Here is a 14903-nt window from a genome sequence, read left to right as displayed (position 1 = left end):
TAAGGCTCTCTAACACCTCCAAACTCAACAAAACCTCCTTGGTCATGATGGATGAACAGTGCACCTCATCGTGGTTTTCTAGTTCTCGAGTAATTGAAGTCTTCACATCCAACTACGAGTATAGATTGACTCCTGAGCTTGCAAGGAATCCAAAAACACCAACCACAACCTCGATCCATGAATGATCAAGTGGCTTGAGAAGTTGTCCGTACAATTGTACGGAAATGGAAAGAAATTCGAGAGGGAGGAGATAGTCAACAGGAGAGTGGTATGGATGTGTGTGTGAGGTCCAGATGGCAGTCAACCAAAACAAAAGAAAATAAAATAAAACCTAAGTTCTAATTTGTTCCAAAAACTAAGGAAAACATGAATTGGACCACAACCAAAATGCATGTCACACAACACCATCTAACGTCCAAGGATATAAAAGTCATTTCATGCTATCAAGGATAAAATAATATACATATTCGGGACGGGCTGTCACAATTTGTAATTGACATAAAAATAAAAATAAAAACAATTATTAACATATTACAAAATAGCAAAAAAATGCTTAAAGACTATTTAATTTGAAGTGCTAATAACATCTTCAAAAATTAAAATAAATATAAAATTTCTTTTAACATCTTCAAAAATTAAAATAAATATAAAATTTCTTGGTTTCCCATTAAAAACCAAAACTATAGGGTAATAATTACCTTCTTGGCTAACTACCGCAAAAAATAATAATAATAAAAACAAATAAATAATTGGTTTGATGATGTGCAGATTCATTCCTTTAAAAATAGAATAGTTCTTGATTTGACACCGTAATCTACACTCTACGAGAATATTGGGAGAACGCATTTTGGTAGACCAGATTGTACTACTTCTCTAATGAAGGTGAATCAATATAAGTAGATCATACTTCTATTAGTATAATGTGGTGTAACAAATGTCACGCTCAGTGGTGAGGATGTGGAAGTATAAATTTTACTGCTTTAAAATGTGAATTTGAATCACATTATTATTAGCTCATTGTAAGGTTTAGCCCATTCACCCAGTTCTTAAGTAGATAGTTACGCTTGTTAAAAAAAAAAATCATTATTTTGGTATCTGGTGGGATAAGTTAAACCACACAATATGACAGTCTCCATAGTAATATTGTATTGAATTCATTATTTACGATAATAAAACTTAAAATCTTTTACTTTACAAAAAAAAAAATGTAGTACTAGTAAATTTTGTATTTTATTTCAAAAGAAGTGATGTACTAATGAATTGCCAATAGAATTACCTACCTCAAATGTTTTTTTCGTATTATTTATTCTTGAAGGCTAATGAAGGGCTGTTTAGTCCAAATAACGCTATAGGTCCAAAATGTTCTCGTTTCCTATGTGTATTGAACAATTAGTACAAGAGGATGATTGAATTTAATCAATCATCAAGGGAAAACTTGATATAAGTCCAATTTTTTTAGCTAATAGTAGGAATAGTCCAATTTATTAAAATAAGTCTAATTCTTTAAATTTAATTATTTTATTATCAATAATTATTTATTCAATGATAAGATTTATTACAAAAATCAAATTTCTTCCTAATTATTTCTTCTTTTTTTTTTTTTAATTTCTTGTTCTTCCTCCTGCTTTAAACCCCATTTATAGATTTTATTTTTAATTTTTATAATCAACCTATGACACACCCCGACCCAGAAAGTCCACTTGGACCCTGAATCGAGTTGTGCTGGCCGACACCTGGAAGGTGACGAAGCCATAAAATGTGATAGAGTGTAGAAAAAGTGAATAAATTTGAATCTAAAAGTGTCAAAGTACCAGAGTGCGCTATGAGTGGGAGCGAACCCATATCACACGCGATGTCAGAGCATAGGTAAGGTACAATAGTGCAGGTAAGAATCATACCCTCAGAATTATCCAACAATACTAAGATTCGCCACAGATTCTTGTCGATACAAACTCAGCAGCTAAAACCTGGAGGGCACCAAACAGAAGGTGTGAGTAAGCAATAAAACCAAACTTCCCAAAGTTATTACCTCTCTAAAAGTAATGCCCCTAATTGTAAAACCCGTATCGTTTTCCATAAGACAGTACAACATATATACATATATCCAAACCATACTCAGAAATGACCAAAACCACGGTTTGCCATCAACTCCACCATACATTAATAAGTAGGCCAAATGAACTAAATCAATACAAAGTGATATATCAGTTAGAGTCATCTAAAATGACGTGTACAACTTATCCATATCTCATCAATCATGGTTAGCATATAAGTCGAAGTCACCTATAGTGACATGTACGACTTATCCATATCTCATCAATCCTGGCTAGCATATAAGTCGGAGTCACCTATAGTGACCTGTACGACTTATCCATATCTCATCAATCATGGCTAGCATATAAGTCGGAGTCACCTATAGTGACCTGTACGACTTATCCATATCTCATCAATCCTGGCTAGCCAATAGCTCAATAAGTATACCTGCACACGAGTCGGAACCACCTAAAGTGGTCTGTACGACAGGACTGGGTGTAAATAAATACGCTCAAGTGCTACGATCACGTGAAGACTGGGCGAATAATCGCGGGTCACCTACGAGTCAGAACCACCTAAAGTGGTCTGTACGACAGGACTGTGCACCTACCTTGAATCCAAGGTGAGCGTAAGGTGCGAGAGGTGAACATCACGTGAAGGACTGTGCCCTGGCAACGGGCGAGAGCACTAACATCGGGGTGCAGGTTTATGAGCTATACTATGTCTCAACACAATCGTACTCACTACCATCACTAACATCAACATATACTCACCTGAAGCTTACCTGGGTGTCCTGCGTCCACCTTTGCACTTGAAAGCATTCCCAATAATTATATGCAAGTAGTATACGTATGGATATACCATGATGCAATCTAAAACTCAACCATGTTGTAGCATTTTCAATTATAAACAATACGGTGTGAAATGTACAATCAATAACGCTCTACTCCCGAACTACTTATTTTCAGGGATAATTATCCATAATAACCCAATTAACACTAATTAACTAACTAATTCACAAAACTAACACTTGTCTTTATCAATTTCCTTCACATTACTCAATTTCCCAAATAAGGCTTTTGTCTCAAATACTTTATGGCTGCATCTAACCTCTCGTTAGACTGCCTACGTACCCTAGACAGGGATCAAGCCATTCGTAGTTCATATTGGTACTTCAAGCATTCACAATAATTATATATGAAAGTAATATGCTTAATCAATTTAAAAGTGTCGATAGAACTCTCAACAATATGTACGATAAAAAAGGAAAATATGCACTCACCTGGAGTCCACGCTATGATTCTCTAGCGCACGCATCGAGGCGTCCTGAATGATTGGTCCCTGTGACCAATTATCAAATCACATCTCAGAACTCTTATCCGTAGAATATATAATTCACATAAAACACAACCTCAACGACATTCTAAAATAGTTTGATACCCATTGACCACAAGTCAACCGTCGATCAAAGATCGACGGTAGGGTTTACAACCCTCTATAACTTGACCCGGAAGATCCGCATATCAGATTTCCAATCTGCAACTCCCAACAATCCACAATATGTTTCTAGAATAACATATTAAAATTTCATTACGATCCAACGGTCAGATCTCCGCCAATTGCCTAAAACAAGTGGCCGTGAACATTTATTTTACTAACTTACAAATCCAATTCAGGAAGATCCGTAAGTCGGATTCCCGATCCGTAAATTCCGATAATCTTTAAATATTACTTATTATAATGTATCCAATTTTGGTGACGATCCAACGGTCGGATCATCGATTCACATTTTATCAAGTAACGTATCGTAACGAATTTAGGTTCCAACTATCAACCTACGTCATTCAAATGACAAAACTGAATTCAAGACATTTGACATAGCCTAAAAATAGCATTGGCGGCCCACTGGCCACGCGCCGCCGCACGCGCCGCCGCGGGTGGCGGTCGGCCGCCCCGACTCGCCGGAACATTCAACTATTTCCAAAAATTCTCAAACTTAACAGAAATGAATATCTCAGTGAGTGGAGCAACTTTCATACCTGCCACGAAGTCCAAAAGTGGACGGAAGATGGTCAATTTTGCCCACGAAGCCGGCGGGTGCCTAAAACTTCCCGACATCGATTCGTCGTCTACGGTGGTCCAACGGGGTCAAGGTTGGTTGGGTTTTGCTCCTGGGATGATGGGCTACAAAGCCCAAGTGGTGGCATCGGCCATTGCTTTGCCGATTTGCCGGAAAATCGAGAAGGGTGGCCGGAGCACCATTGATTTTCGTCAACTTTCGTGGCCTCAAACCGCCTCATACCATGGTTAATCAAGGTGGTTCTTGGGTGGGTTTTTTAGAGGGGAATGAGAGCTTCAAGATGGTGGTGGTGGCATCGAAAAAATCCACCGGAGTTGGCCGGAATCGGCCTTGGAAAATGGATGGTCGTGCACGACGGTCACGGTTTTGGGGGAGCTTTCCCATTTTTTTTTTTTTCTTTTCTTTTCTTCCTTCTTTTTGATTGGCTGCCAACTTTACTTCTTCTTTCCTCCCTCCATTTTCTGATTGGGTTTCGCCCACAAAGTGGGGATTTAATTTAAACTAGCCTCTCGCGTGTAGCAATTGGCCTTTTTATATTTGATTATGTCTTTTAATTTTTTTTTTTTAAATAACTATTTTATATTTTTATTAAAAAATTATTCATAAAAAAAAATGAAGCAAAACCATGAAACCGCCCACTAACATGGGAGTTTTTTTTTAATAAAAGTTTTAAATTTAAAATTCATTCAAAATTAAAATGTGGTGAATTACTTTAAATTCTTATGGTTCAATTGTAATTTTAAGAATTCTGGAAGGACAATTTTTGGTATTTTGAATGTTTCACCTTTTAATCCTTCTCACTTTATATATATAGATATAGATAAACATTAAACCTTGAATAACCAATTTCGAACGTCCGTAACTATACCGTTATAATCCGGACTCGCAAACGGCTTTCGCCTCTGCGTTCACATCCACGAGTATTATGAGAATATGTTAAAAGAATAAGTCATACGTCTCTCTAGACGATGCTCAACATAAGTCAAAGCCCTTGCCTCTAGGGCAATTTAGTAAATTCACGCTTTTAAAATAAAATAAAAACGTAAAATTTGGAGCGGGTTGTCACAACCTATATCACAGGTTAATTATTTTTATGTATTTATATGACATATTCTTTTTTATAATCAACATGTCACAAATTCATGTGTCTTGCTTGTAGGTATATTATGTTTTTTCCTACCTTTTAGTTAGGTTTCATACCTCGCTTACAGGTATAATATATATTCATATATTTGTTAGTTGAGTTAAGGTACAATGTTTTGTAGATAATTTATGTTAGTATGTTAGTTTTTTTTTTTTTTTTTTTTTTTGTAAGATATTAATTAGATTTTTTGGAGTTGAAAAATGCATAATATTAGAAGATTTTAATTGATTTTTAATATTTTAAAAAAATATATAAAATGAGTGTAAAAGAAATAAAAATATGTAATTAGATAATTGGACTCACTCCTAAAAACCATCTATGTTTTTAGACATAGATCTAAAAGCCCCTTTAATCAAAAGGATGATTGTATTTTCTCTGTGTAGATGTTGGTAGTGCACTTTCTTTAACACAATGGTATTTGGAGTCTGAGGATTTGAGTAAAGTCAGACAATATGGTTTATCACTTAATTAAGCATTGAATTCGTTACTTTTTTTGTGTTCAACTTATGACTGTCAACTTTGAAGTAGAGCAGATACCATTAGACCTAATAAAAGTCGCAGATATTTAAGACTTCATATTGTATTATTTAGTATTAAAAAAAAATAATAATAATAATAATAATAGATTAAAAATTAAAAAATTAAAAAAAAAAAACCTAACTGCTTTGGCGATGAATCATTTCGTTCAAACAACCTCTGTCCGACGAAGTATGAGTCGTGCAAAAGTCTGTAAGAGTAGGATTTCTCTCCCTTTCTAATCTTTCTTCCCTTCTATCTTATCTTATTTGAACAGTTACGATTAAGTTACGTTAACATCCTGTGATGTTTTTCTTTTAGAAAAACAAAAAGAAAAAGAAAAATGAAAGTACAGAGGGATGAAATAGGTAAGGAGGGAATAGAATCCTACTTCAAATCTGTATACACCGATGGTATGATTTTGTCAACTTGGGTTATGTGTTGCAAAGGTTTGTTGTCATGGGGCTTGTACGAACTATGTATGATCGAAAATCATTGTAATTTTTTTTATTTAAAATTGAATATAAACAGTATCTGATGCAAACTAATCGCACGATGTACAACAAACAAACGTGATTGAAAGATCCCCGGAATCCTCACAAAGAGAATCCGGAGAGGATCCTCGTTATTTCAAGGACATGCTTTTCACTGCATAAAAGTGTTGAATATTAATCCCATATCGAGACAAAAGAAATAAGTAATTGGGCAACTCTCATATTGTCGATTGGTTTTTATGGTATGAGTTCAATTTTTTTCAAAAAGCAATATGTACATAGATCTCATTTGGTATAGAGGATTGAATTGGACTGGATAAGTCACTATTTCAAAGTATACTGAAAGAAGAAATAAAAAGGTTGTGACCAACTTGGAAGTAGGAGATACATTACTCAAAAAAAAAAGTAATCAATTTCAGAAGGATTGAAATGGACAAGTTTTTTTTCATGTCTAATCCCCTCAAAACGACAAAGCATTCTCCCTCCATAGAATGAACATGTAAGGAGTAACTTTTTCTTGTCACACATTACAAATACTTATATCATATTGTGAATTCGGATTATCGATCGTGTTATCCCTTCATGTATCTGTTTCTTTTTTCCTTGGGGATTTCCTAAATTACATCAATCTTTCGTGTTGCATTTGCTTGTTTGTTAAGCAATGCGATGTCTCTTGCTGTGACCTGCAGCTTCATAGCTATATTTTTCTATCAGGTTTTTGCTCCACTAGGAGGATTGACCCTTCCATTTTGTTTTTGCTTAAGAAAAAAAAAATTAAATTTGAACACAAAACTCCGACTACACTCCCAACTAAAATGATCAAATCACAACTCCTAAAGATTAGTCAACATAAGGAGAAATTCTTAGGTCCGAAACTGAAGAAATATTTCGGAGTGATCATGCTCACAAACTCAGGAAATATTGCGAGTGACCAAGAGAGGTCAAGGCTTCCCTGTGAAATTTGTCTCTCTAAAAACATGACTGAAGGAGATAACGTCGAACAACTTAGCAAGACAGTGAATGTCAAGAATGCAATAAGCTAAAAATTTCCTTTAACAGCAACCTTCAAATAGCCTTATTCAAAGTACAAACCGCTCTTGGATGCATTCTCGGCACGGTGTGTGTTTGTTCAGCAGGATAGGTCTAAAATCCCCTGAGATTCTTACTGCGGTGAATTCAAACCTAACAATCGAAAAACATCCACCAAAAATCACAAAATGCAACCTTAGATTGCATAAATTTTGACCAAATATCAAAGGGATGGGCATCAAGCATGGTAAACTAGACTTAAGAAGGAAGGCAATGAACACGGATTAATGTTCGAAATCAAAGATTCATAAATACATAGTGAACAAGCAAATTGAATTATTATGTAACAAGTGCTGGCATCCTATCTTTAGGAAAAATCAATTTTAGCTTCAATAAGGGTTTTGAATAAATAAAACTACAAACTGTTTGCTTTTCCATTCTTGTGAAGGGTAACTTCTTGTAACTGTGACAGCCTGCTACGAATCACCTCGGACCTGACAGACCAAGCTCTGGATCATCAAACAATACAAAGGCTTAAATTAGGAAACAAAACGAAACCCTCTATAAGAGGAGAATAATGCAGAGACTGTTGCACTCCCAGTTTCTTTAACTAAGGAACCCAATCAGAACGACTCCACAACAACGTTAAAGAAATGTGATCATGGGGACGTTACAGAGATGTTCAACAACAAAATTAAACTAACAAAAAAGTAAACTCAAATATGCAGCATCCACAAAAACTTGCTCTCATAATACATATGGGTAGGAACATTGTCCAATAATCACCGATCAACATGTACGTATATCTAGTTTTCGTCAATGTTTTAAGTCAGACACAATGAGAATAAATGGCAGGGCCCACCTCCATATACAGCATACATGTCTCACGTACCATCAATTCCATCTGGGACAAGGAGCAGCTATGTTATCAAAGCATTTTATTATTTTAGACATGGTATACGAATATAAGTTCAACAAACTTAAGCCAAAGTGTTTGTACTTTTAAGTTTTCTTTTGTTATCTCCATACAATCATATCTTCTTGCCATATTACCATTACACTTGCATTAGTTACGGTTTTCAAGACATTAACCCAATACGCTCACTTTCAAACTCAAAATATATTGTTGTAATATGGCCAAAATATGATCAATTAAGTGTACTACAGCCCAATGGAAAACATTTCATCATAATAGTAACCCGTATGAATCGTTGGACATTCCTAATCTACAGATTATCAAACTAAACCAGCAAAACAGATTGTGGACACAGAAAACAAAATGTGGTAAGTGCCGGTACAATCATAAAAACTGACCAAATCAAACAAAAGACGAAATACAAGCCTCCAAACTAACATAGTTAAGCATTTTTAAGGTTTTTGAGGAAAATTCATAGTTTCGTACTTGGTAATGACGCAGCAAGCCTTAACTAGCAGGTTCAAGCATAATGGACATTATGTGCCTGCAGGAACCAAATATTCCAGTCAGATAACATCCCTATCAAAAGCACATCCACCCTCGTTTTCATTTCCTTAAAGTTTCTTATTATCAAAACTACAGCCTCATTGAACATCCAGGAACCTCTAAAGGAAACCTGATGTGCCAATCTTACACAGAGAGTGCTCATTTCAACGACGCAACAATTTTGGGTTACCCAAAATTGTGTAACTCCTATCTAGACCGTAATTATCTCCGAAAATGTCTAAGGGGCATTCTATAAGTTAAATTTTCTATTCGGGTTCCACCGGACACAAAAATGCATTACAAAAGGGGAATTACTAATCAATCAAGCCTGTTCAGATGCAACACTCAACAGAAACAACAATGCAAAGCTCAAGTTTTGAGGAGAACCCAAGTGAGCAAACACGAAAACAAAGACATGGAATGGAAATAAATACAATTATTACAAATGTGATAAAAGCAAAAGTGACTCACAGAAAAGAAAGCAAAATTTTTATTAGAGGCCGGGAGAGGTGCAGCAGAGAGTACCCTGTGAGAGCGCTCGGCAGCTCCTCGATGTAGTGCTCAGCGACGACGTCAACCTCGCCGCCGCCACCGCGCTGTGGAGTGGAAGTAGTGACTCAACGCATCCCAACGCACCCGGAGACCTGCCCCAAATAAAACGCGCAGCAACAATCCAAACTCGATGGTTAAAAACCACAAATTATGAATTTAAAAAGCATTAAAATGAAAACCCAAATAAAACGCAAACCTGGAGAGCGAGAAACGTCGAGGAGGGGCGGAGGAGGGAGAGGAGGCGGTGGGGAGAGGGAAGCGTGAAGCGGAAGATTTTGGGACGCTGGATCTGACGGCGGATCGGATGGACGATAGGGAAGCTCTGTTGGCGAATTGCCTGCAGGCTGAAGCCATTGCAGGGGATTGCGGTGATGTGAATAAGCAGATGAGATCTGATCTGAAAAATGATGTCAAAAGGGTTTAGGGTTTTAGCTGCACAAGCTCCGTGAGAGTGAATAGATGTGCTTCTTGATGCCTATTGGTCTGGGCTTTTGGCAAATATTTGTTGGGCTCGGTTTCTTTTGTCTTGGTTGGGTTTACGATAAATCAATGGGAAATAGAGAAAGTCTGTTTATTTTCAATTTCGGTTTCTGTTTATATGTAAAATTACCACATATGAGCCACTTAGTACTACAGTTTTGTGATATTTCTATTCACTTATAAGTAAGAATTCTTTCAGGTTCAACTCTCACAAAAGACGAATTTGAAACACATTATTATGGCTAGCTCAGTGTGAGCTGTAAGGCTTAACCCACTCCCCCACCCCCAAACTCTTAGTGTAAGTAATATCTTTGGTTAAAAAAAAATAAAAAATTACCACATAGGATTTAAGATCTTTAGAAAGCAAATATAAAAATCTTTATTTGCGGACACCGACAAGTTTTGTAGTTCGGTATAATTTACATTAAGGGATAGAGGAGTGCGTTAAATCTCATAATGGGCTAGCCATAATAATTTGGTTTGAAATCGCTTTTTACGAGAAACAAACCCAAAATCTCTCACTTACTAGCAAAGAAGTACCACTACACTGCAGTACTAAGTGGTAAGGGACCCACAAGGGTTTGAAACAATATAACATTGTCACCAACTTCTAACAACTTCTGTTAACTCTTTCTCAGACTCTTTAACTTTATTTCCACATAATCAACATGAAATAGTGCAACAAAGGAAGAACAAAACTTGGCTGTTGAAGATTTAGCAACAGTTCCTGCTAAAAAATCAAGATAACTGCTCCAAGGTTTGACACTTGTCCAAAATGAGGCCATGACCTAAAAGGCCAGAACTTGAGCATGCAGCTCATGCTACAACCACACAACCAAGCTCCCTAAGCCAAGTCGAAAAATTTAGAAAATCCTAGGATTGAACAATGTCGTTTGGCGTCGTCCCTGATTTAAGATTAGTGTTTAGATGACATTATTGTTCTTGAATACGAGTGTACTAATGCAAGTTAAAACATGTGAGAAATCGAATTAACTCATGCTTAGGTATGTTTTGTGGGGAAGTTACTTGTCTAGTATCATATGCTACCTTTATACCTAATCACCCATATGACAACCCTTTCAGACATATCCAACCTGATGTTGGACATGGCATTGCCTATATAATGTTGTCCATTATACCTGGAAACATACCTTGCCTAACATGCTCACCGACTTTCACTAGGCAAATTATATAGCTCAGCTACTAAAATCATTAATAGGCAAGCCAATTACTAAGATCCTTACAACACTTGAGGATCATTAATAGGCAAAGTATATAGCCAATTACTCACCTACATTCCCACATGGCCCCTCACGTGTGACAAATTTTCCAGCCTAATACATGGGTGACATGAAGCGTGTATGGTTGTTGGGCTACACATGAGGGGCAACCTGTTTTAATACAATGAAGAAAGTTGAGGTTCCATCATAAAATTAATTGACAATACGAGGAGAAGTCTAACCTCTTACAAACCCTTGCATGGTTTAGTCCCTCACCTATGTGGGATTTTGTCCTCACATTCTCACATAAGGGAGTGCATTCAAACAATAGTAATATACCCTCTTTTTCTAGAATATGATAAGTGATCAATCTACCGTTACTGGTTTTTGGTCCAAATCAGTCATTGAACTTATTCTAAACTATATTTAGAGCAGGGTACGCGAGGACAGAGCTACTTTGGCCCCCTTAGTTTGTTTTTATTCTGTTTTATTTTATTTTATTGTAAATGTACATGTTTGTGACATTAGTAAGGTGTGTTGCTAGTTTACTTGCTTTTGACATTAATATTAACTATTCTAGTTGCTACTGCCAATGTTGAAAAAGCATTGCGGTCATGAAATTTCTAAAGAATTGATTGAGAAATCGGATCGAATATCAATGAATGAATGATAACATGGTTATGTTTATAGAAAGAGATATTTGATGGTACTGGTATGAAGTTGTCATGCATGCTTTCTAAAGATGAAAACGAGTCAAGGGAAATTGTAATATGTTGTTGTATGCAAAATCTTATGGATTAATAAATAAGTATTTTTTTAGTAAATTCTTTAGATTTTTAGTTTGTGACTTTGTTGTTTTAGAATGTCCCTATCCATACAAATCTCTGCATTTGGGTTAGTTTGGGATTGTTATGCTTTTTAAAAAAAAAACTGTTCCTACTGTGCTTTAAGAATAATCAGCTGCAAAATAAAGTAATTGACCGTTTGATAAACTGTATTTTTAAAGTGTCGTATGAAAAGCACTGTAAAAGTGTTTGGTAAATTTTAATAAAAAAGAATACAATTGTATATAATGAGAAAATAGACTTGATAGTGTGGGCGATGATAACGATATGGTGACGAAGGCAATGGTTGTGATGATGGTCATGGTGGTGCCGATAAAGAGGTGTGGTGGTTGGGCTACAGAGGTAGCAATGGTGATAGGGGAGGCGACAATATCGGTGGTGATGGTGGCATTTGTGGCTGTGGTGGTAGTGGTGTTTATGGTGGTGGTGGCAGCAGCAATGGCTGCAACGATGGTAGTGGCAGTTGTGGTTGTGGTGGTACTGTGGCAGGTATAGTTGTGGTGGCGGTGGCAACATTAGTGGTGGCACTGGCAATGGTGGTGCATAAAAGATTAGGGTTTGTAGTGGTATATGGGGGTGTGATGTCTTTGTTTTCCAAAGATAAAATGTGTCTAGAAAGATAAATAATGTTATTTTTAAAAATAATGAGCGTATTACAATAATTAAAAATATCTATTAAAGGCTCAACTTCGTTTTTTATTAAAGCAGCTTTAAAAAGTATCCTACATGTTGCTTTTAAAAGTTATTGTTTGGAGACTATTGCTTTTAAAATAAGTAAGATATTTTATTTTTAACAAACATTTTTTTACTGCTTAACTTTAAAGTGAAGTAGCTTTTGGTGAAAAAAAGCAATATCAAACTAGGTCTTCATCATAAGTGTACATATTGGGTATTAGGTAGACCTTTTATTTTGACCAAACGATATTATCTATACTAAGGGGAGGGGGTGGGCTTAGCTTCATAATGGGCTAGCAATAATGCGGTTCAAATTCTCATTTGGTGAGAATCGAACTTAAGATCTCTCACTTACAAGTGAAAGCCCAGTTTGATATTGTTTTTTTTTTGTTTTTTTTTTAATCGACCAAGCTTATATATCCTCCCATGCACGTTAGATGTTCCTTCTGACTTGCTCTGCGAGAGACTGGTACAATTACCTATCTTGCGATGTAAGTGATACCTTTAATTCCTCCCCTTTTATAGGTCAAGCATATTCTTTGCAGTGCCCGGAAATTGCATGCATCACAGAAGTTGGGTTGGTAGCATAGGATTTCCATCTCACAAATCATTCCCAGTAGCTAGGATTTATTAGTCCTCAGCTTAATTAGACACAACCTTTGACTTCTCATTGTCATTATCCTTTTGGGGTTTTCCCTTCTGCCTTCTTTTATAGACAAAAAGCCTACATATAAAAAGCTTAGGAAATGATTCCCATACCAATCTTTTTTGCTTATACATACCTTTTTTAATTATGTCTCTTGATTTTCTTTTGATTCATTCAACCTAAACAGTCATAAATAAATAAGAGCTTACAAAAAGAAAAAAGAAAAAAGTGTGTTTTACCGTTTCCGCCGAAATAAAATCCATACGACACCATATTCCCAAACCAAACACATAAGGATGATATAGAAAGAATTCTTTTTAACTTTCTATTAGTATTTTGTCCCTAAAATTTCACTACAAATAATACAAGTATAAAAATTTTCAACCGATTTAAAAATTGAAAAAAAAAATGGTTAAAAAAAGAAATTGGAGGCTACCAATCATTCTCACAAGGCCAAATTAAGGCCTAAGAGCAATACCAAAGTGGTGGTGAGTGTTAAAAAAATGGACCACTTAGAGGAAGACCTTGACTCCAAAGAAACCGCATGATTGTAAGAATTTTCACTCTGCAATGAGCTAAACTTGAAATTAGGGTTTGACCCATACAAAGCTTGGACACCTTCCACGTCATCAATCTTGAGGTCCACCTTCTTGGTCCGAGGACTCAGGCTCGGGTACATAACGGCCTCCTTGACCGAGGTGTGAGCCAGCCCGAGTACATGCCCTATCTCATGAGTCGCCACCGATTCCAAATCAATCGCCACCTTTGACTTATCCGTTTTGAAATCAACGGCCCACGATTCCGCCGCGTCCAGGTGGAACCTCCCGTTCTCGGGCGAAAAAGCATGCCCCAGCACCCCCAACACCCCGTCGAACGGCTCCCCGTCACCGTGGTCGCCGCGGTAAAACCCTATTTTGATATCCGCGGAAGCGTAGTCGTCGGTCTCAGTGAAGTTCACAGGGATCACCGCCGACCACCGCGAAAAAGCGCGGTGAAAAATGTCTCGAACATCTGATGGGTTCAGATAACTGACCATGTGATTGGGGGAGAAAGCGTATGTGAGCGATACGGGGGAAGGGCGCGCCCACCTCGGCTTGCCGTAGAAGTAGGCGAAGTGACGCGTCGCATGCAGAGCCGTATGTTGCGACGTGTCACTGACACCACACCTCGGTGAAATGATCGCCGAGATGGTGTCCGTGTCCAGCTTGCCTGTGATGGGCAAGCTCAGCTTGGACTGGTATAGCGTCAAGGCGGACTCAAGTTCTATGTCAAAAAAATCAGTGAAGTTGGAATTGGGTAAGTAGCCAAAACGGTGGAAGTAGTTCTTAAGCTCGGACATGCCACTGACTAGGCTTCCTTTCCCGGCGTCTAGAAACCTTGAGAAGTCGTGCCATGTGGCGTTGTGGACGTCGGATGCGGCGGTTAATACAGTTACTGAGTCCGGTAAAATTCTGGCTGGAAAGGAAGGGCGGGAAAAACAGAGGAAGCAGAGGCATATGAAGAAGAAGAAAGAGTTGTACCTGAAAAATGGGAACATGGTTTGGTTTTTCAGTTTTGTTAGTTATCCTGGGATTGCAGAAGAGGGAAGAGAACGCATAGGCTAATTTATTGATCGATGGAAAGGATTTGGATTAAGAAATGAATTATATAAAACACACAAAAAAATTGATTGATGAATATTTTAATTTGAATATATAGAAATCATCGAAAGTTTGGGGGCTTATAG

General features: G+C 37.0%; 2 protein-coding genes across 13 annotated transcripts; both read right to left on the bottom strand.

The window, feature by feature from the left end:
* Positions 1 to 7531: 7531 nt before the first annotated feature.
* On the bottom strand, positions 7532 to 9746 carry LOC137722867 (protein NONRESPONDING TO OXYLIPINS 2, mitochondrial). 12 transcript variants are annotated; one of them, XR_011066806.1, is made up of 5 exons: positions 9508 to 9746; positions 9231 to 9403; positions 8700 to 8757; positions 8160 to 8201; positions 7532 to 7806 (listed from the first exon to the last, which is right to left on the bottom strand). XR_011066806.1 is itself a non-coding variant. In XM_068461974.1 (4 exons), exons 1-3 carry the CDS (start codon positions 9663 to 9665, stop codon positions 8182 to 8184), a joined length of 297 nt encoding a protein of 98 aa, XP_068318075.1. In that variant the 5' UTR covers positions 9666 to 9746; the 3' UTR covers positions 7586 to 7806; positions 8160 to 8181. The 12 variants fall into 12 exon arrangements, 6 of the variants coding, with proteins under 6 accessions (XP_068318071.1, XP_068318072.1, XP_068318074.1 ...); XR_011066810.1 differs by having other exon boundaries at positions 9285 to 9403; XR_011066809.1 differs by lacking the exon at positions 8160 to 8201 and having other exon boundaries at positions 9285 to 9403.
* A 3828-nt stretch (positions 9747 to 13574) lies between these two features.
* LOC137721730 (metalloendoproteinase 1-MMP) lies at positions 13575 to 14808 on the bottom strand. Its single transcript, XM_068460753.1, has one exon. The coding sequence runs from the start codon at positions 14712 to 14714 to the stop codon at positions 13623 to 13625; it is 1092 nt and encodes a 363-aa protein (XP_068316854.1). The 5' UTR covers positions 14715 to 14808; the 3' UTR covers positions 13575 to 13622.
* Positions 14809 to 14903: the final 95 nt, after the last annotated feature.

The sequence above is a fragment of the Pyrus communis genome, chromosome 17, assembly GCF_963583255.1.
Source record: "Pyrus communis chromosome 17, drPyrComm1.1, whole genome shotgun sequence".
Taxonomy (NCBI): Eukaryota; Viridiplantae; Streptophyta; class Magnoliopsida; order Rosales; family Rosaceae; genus Pyrus; species Pyrus communis.
Note: the sequence above shows the minus strand (reverse complement) of the source record. Positions and strands in the feature narration are given on the sequence as shown.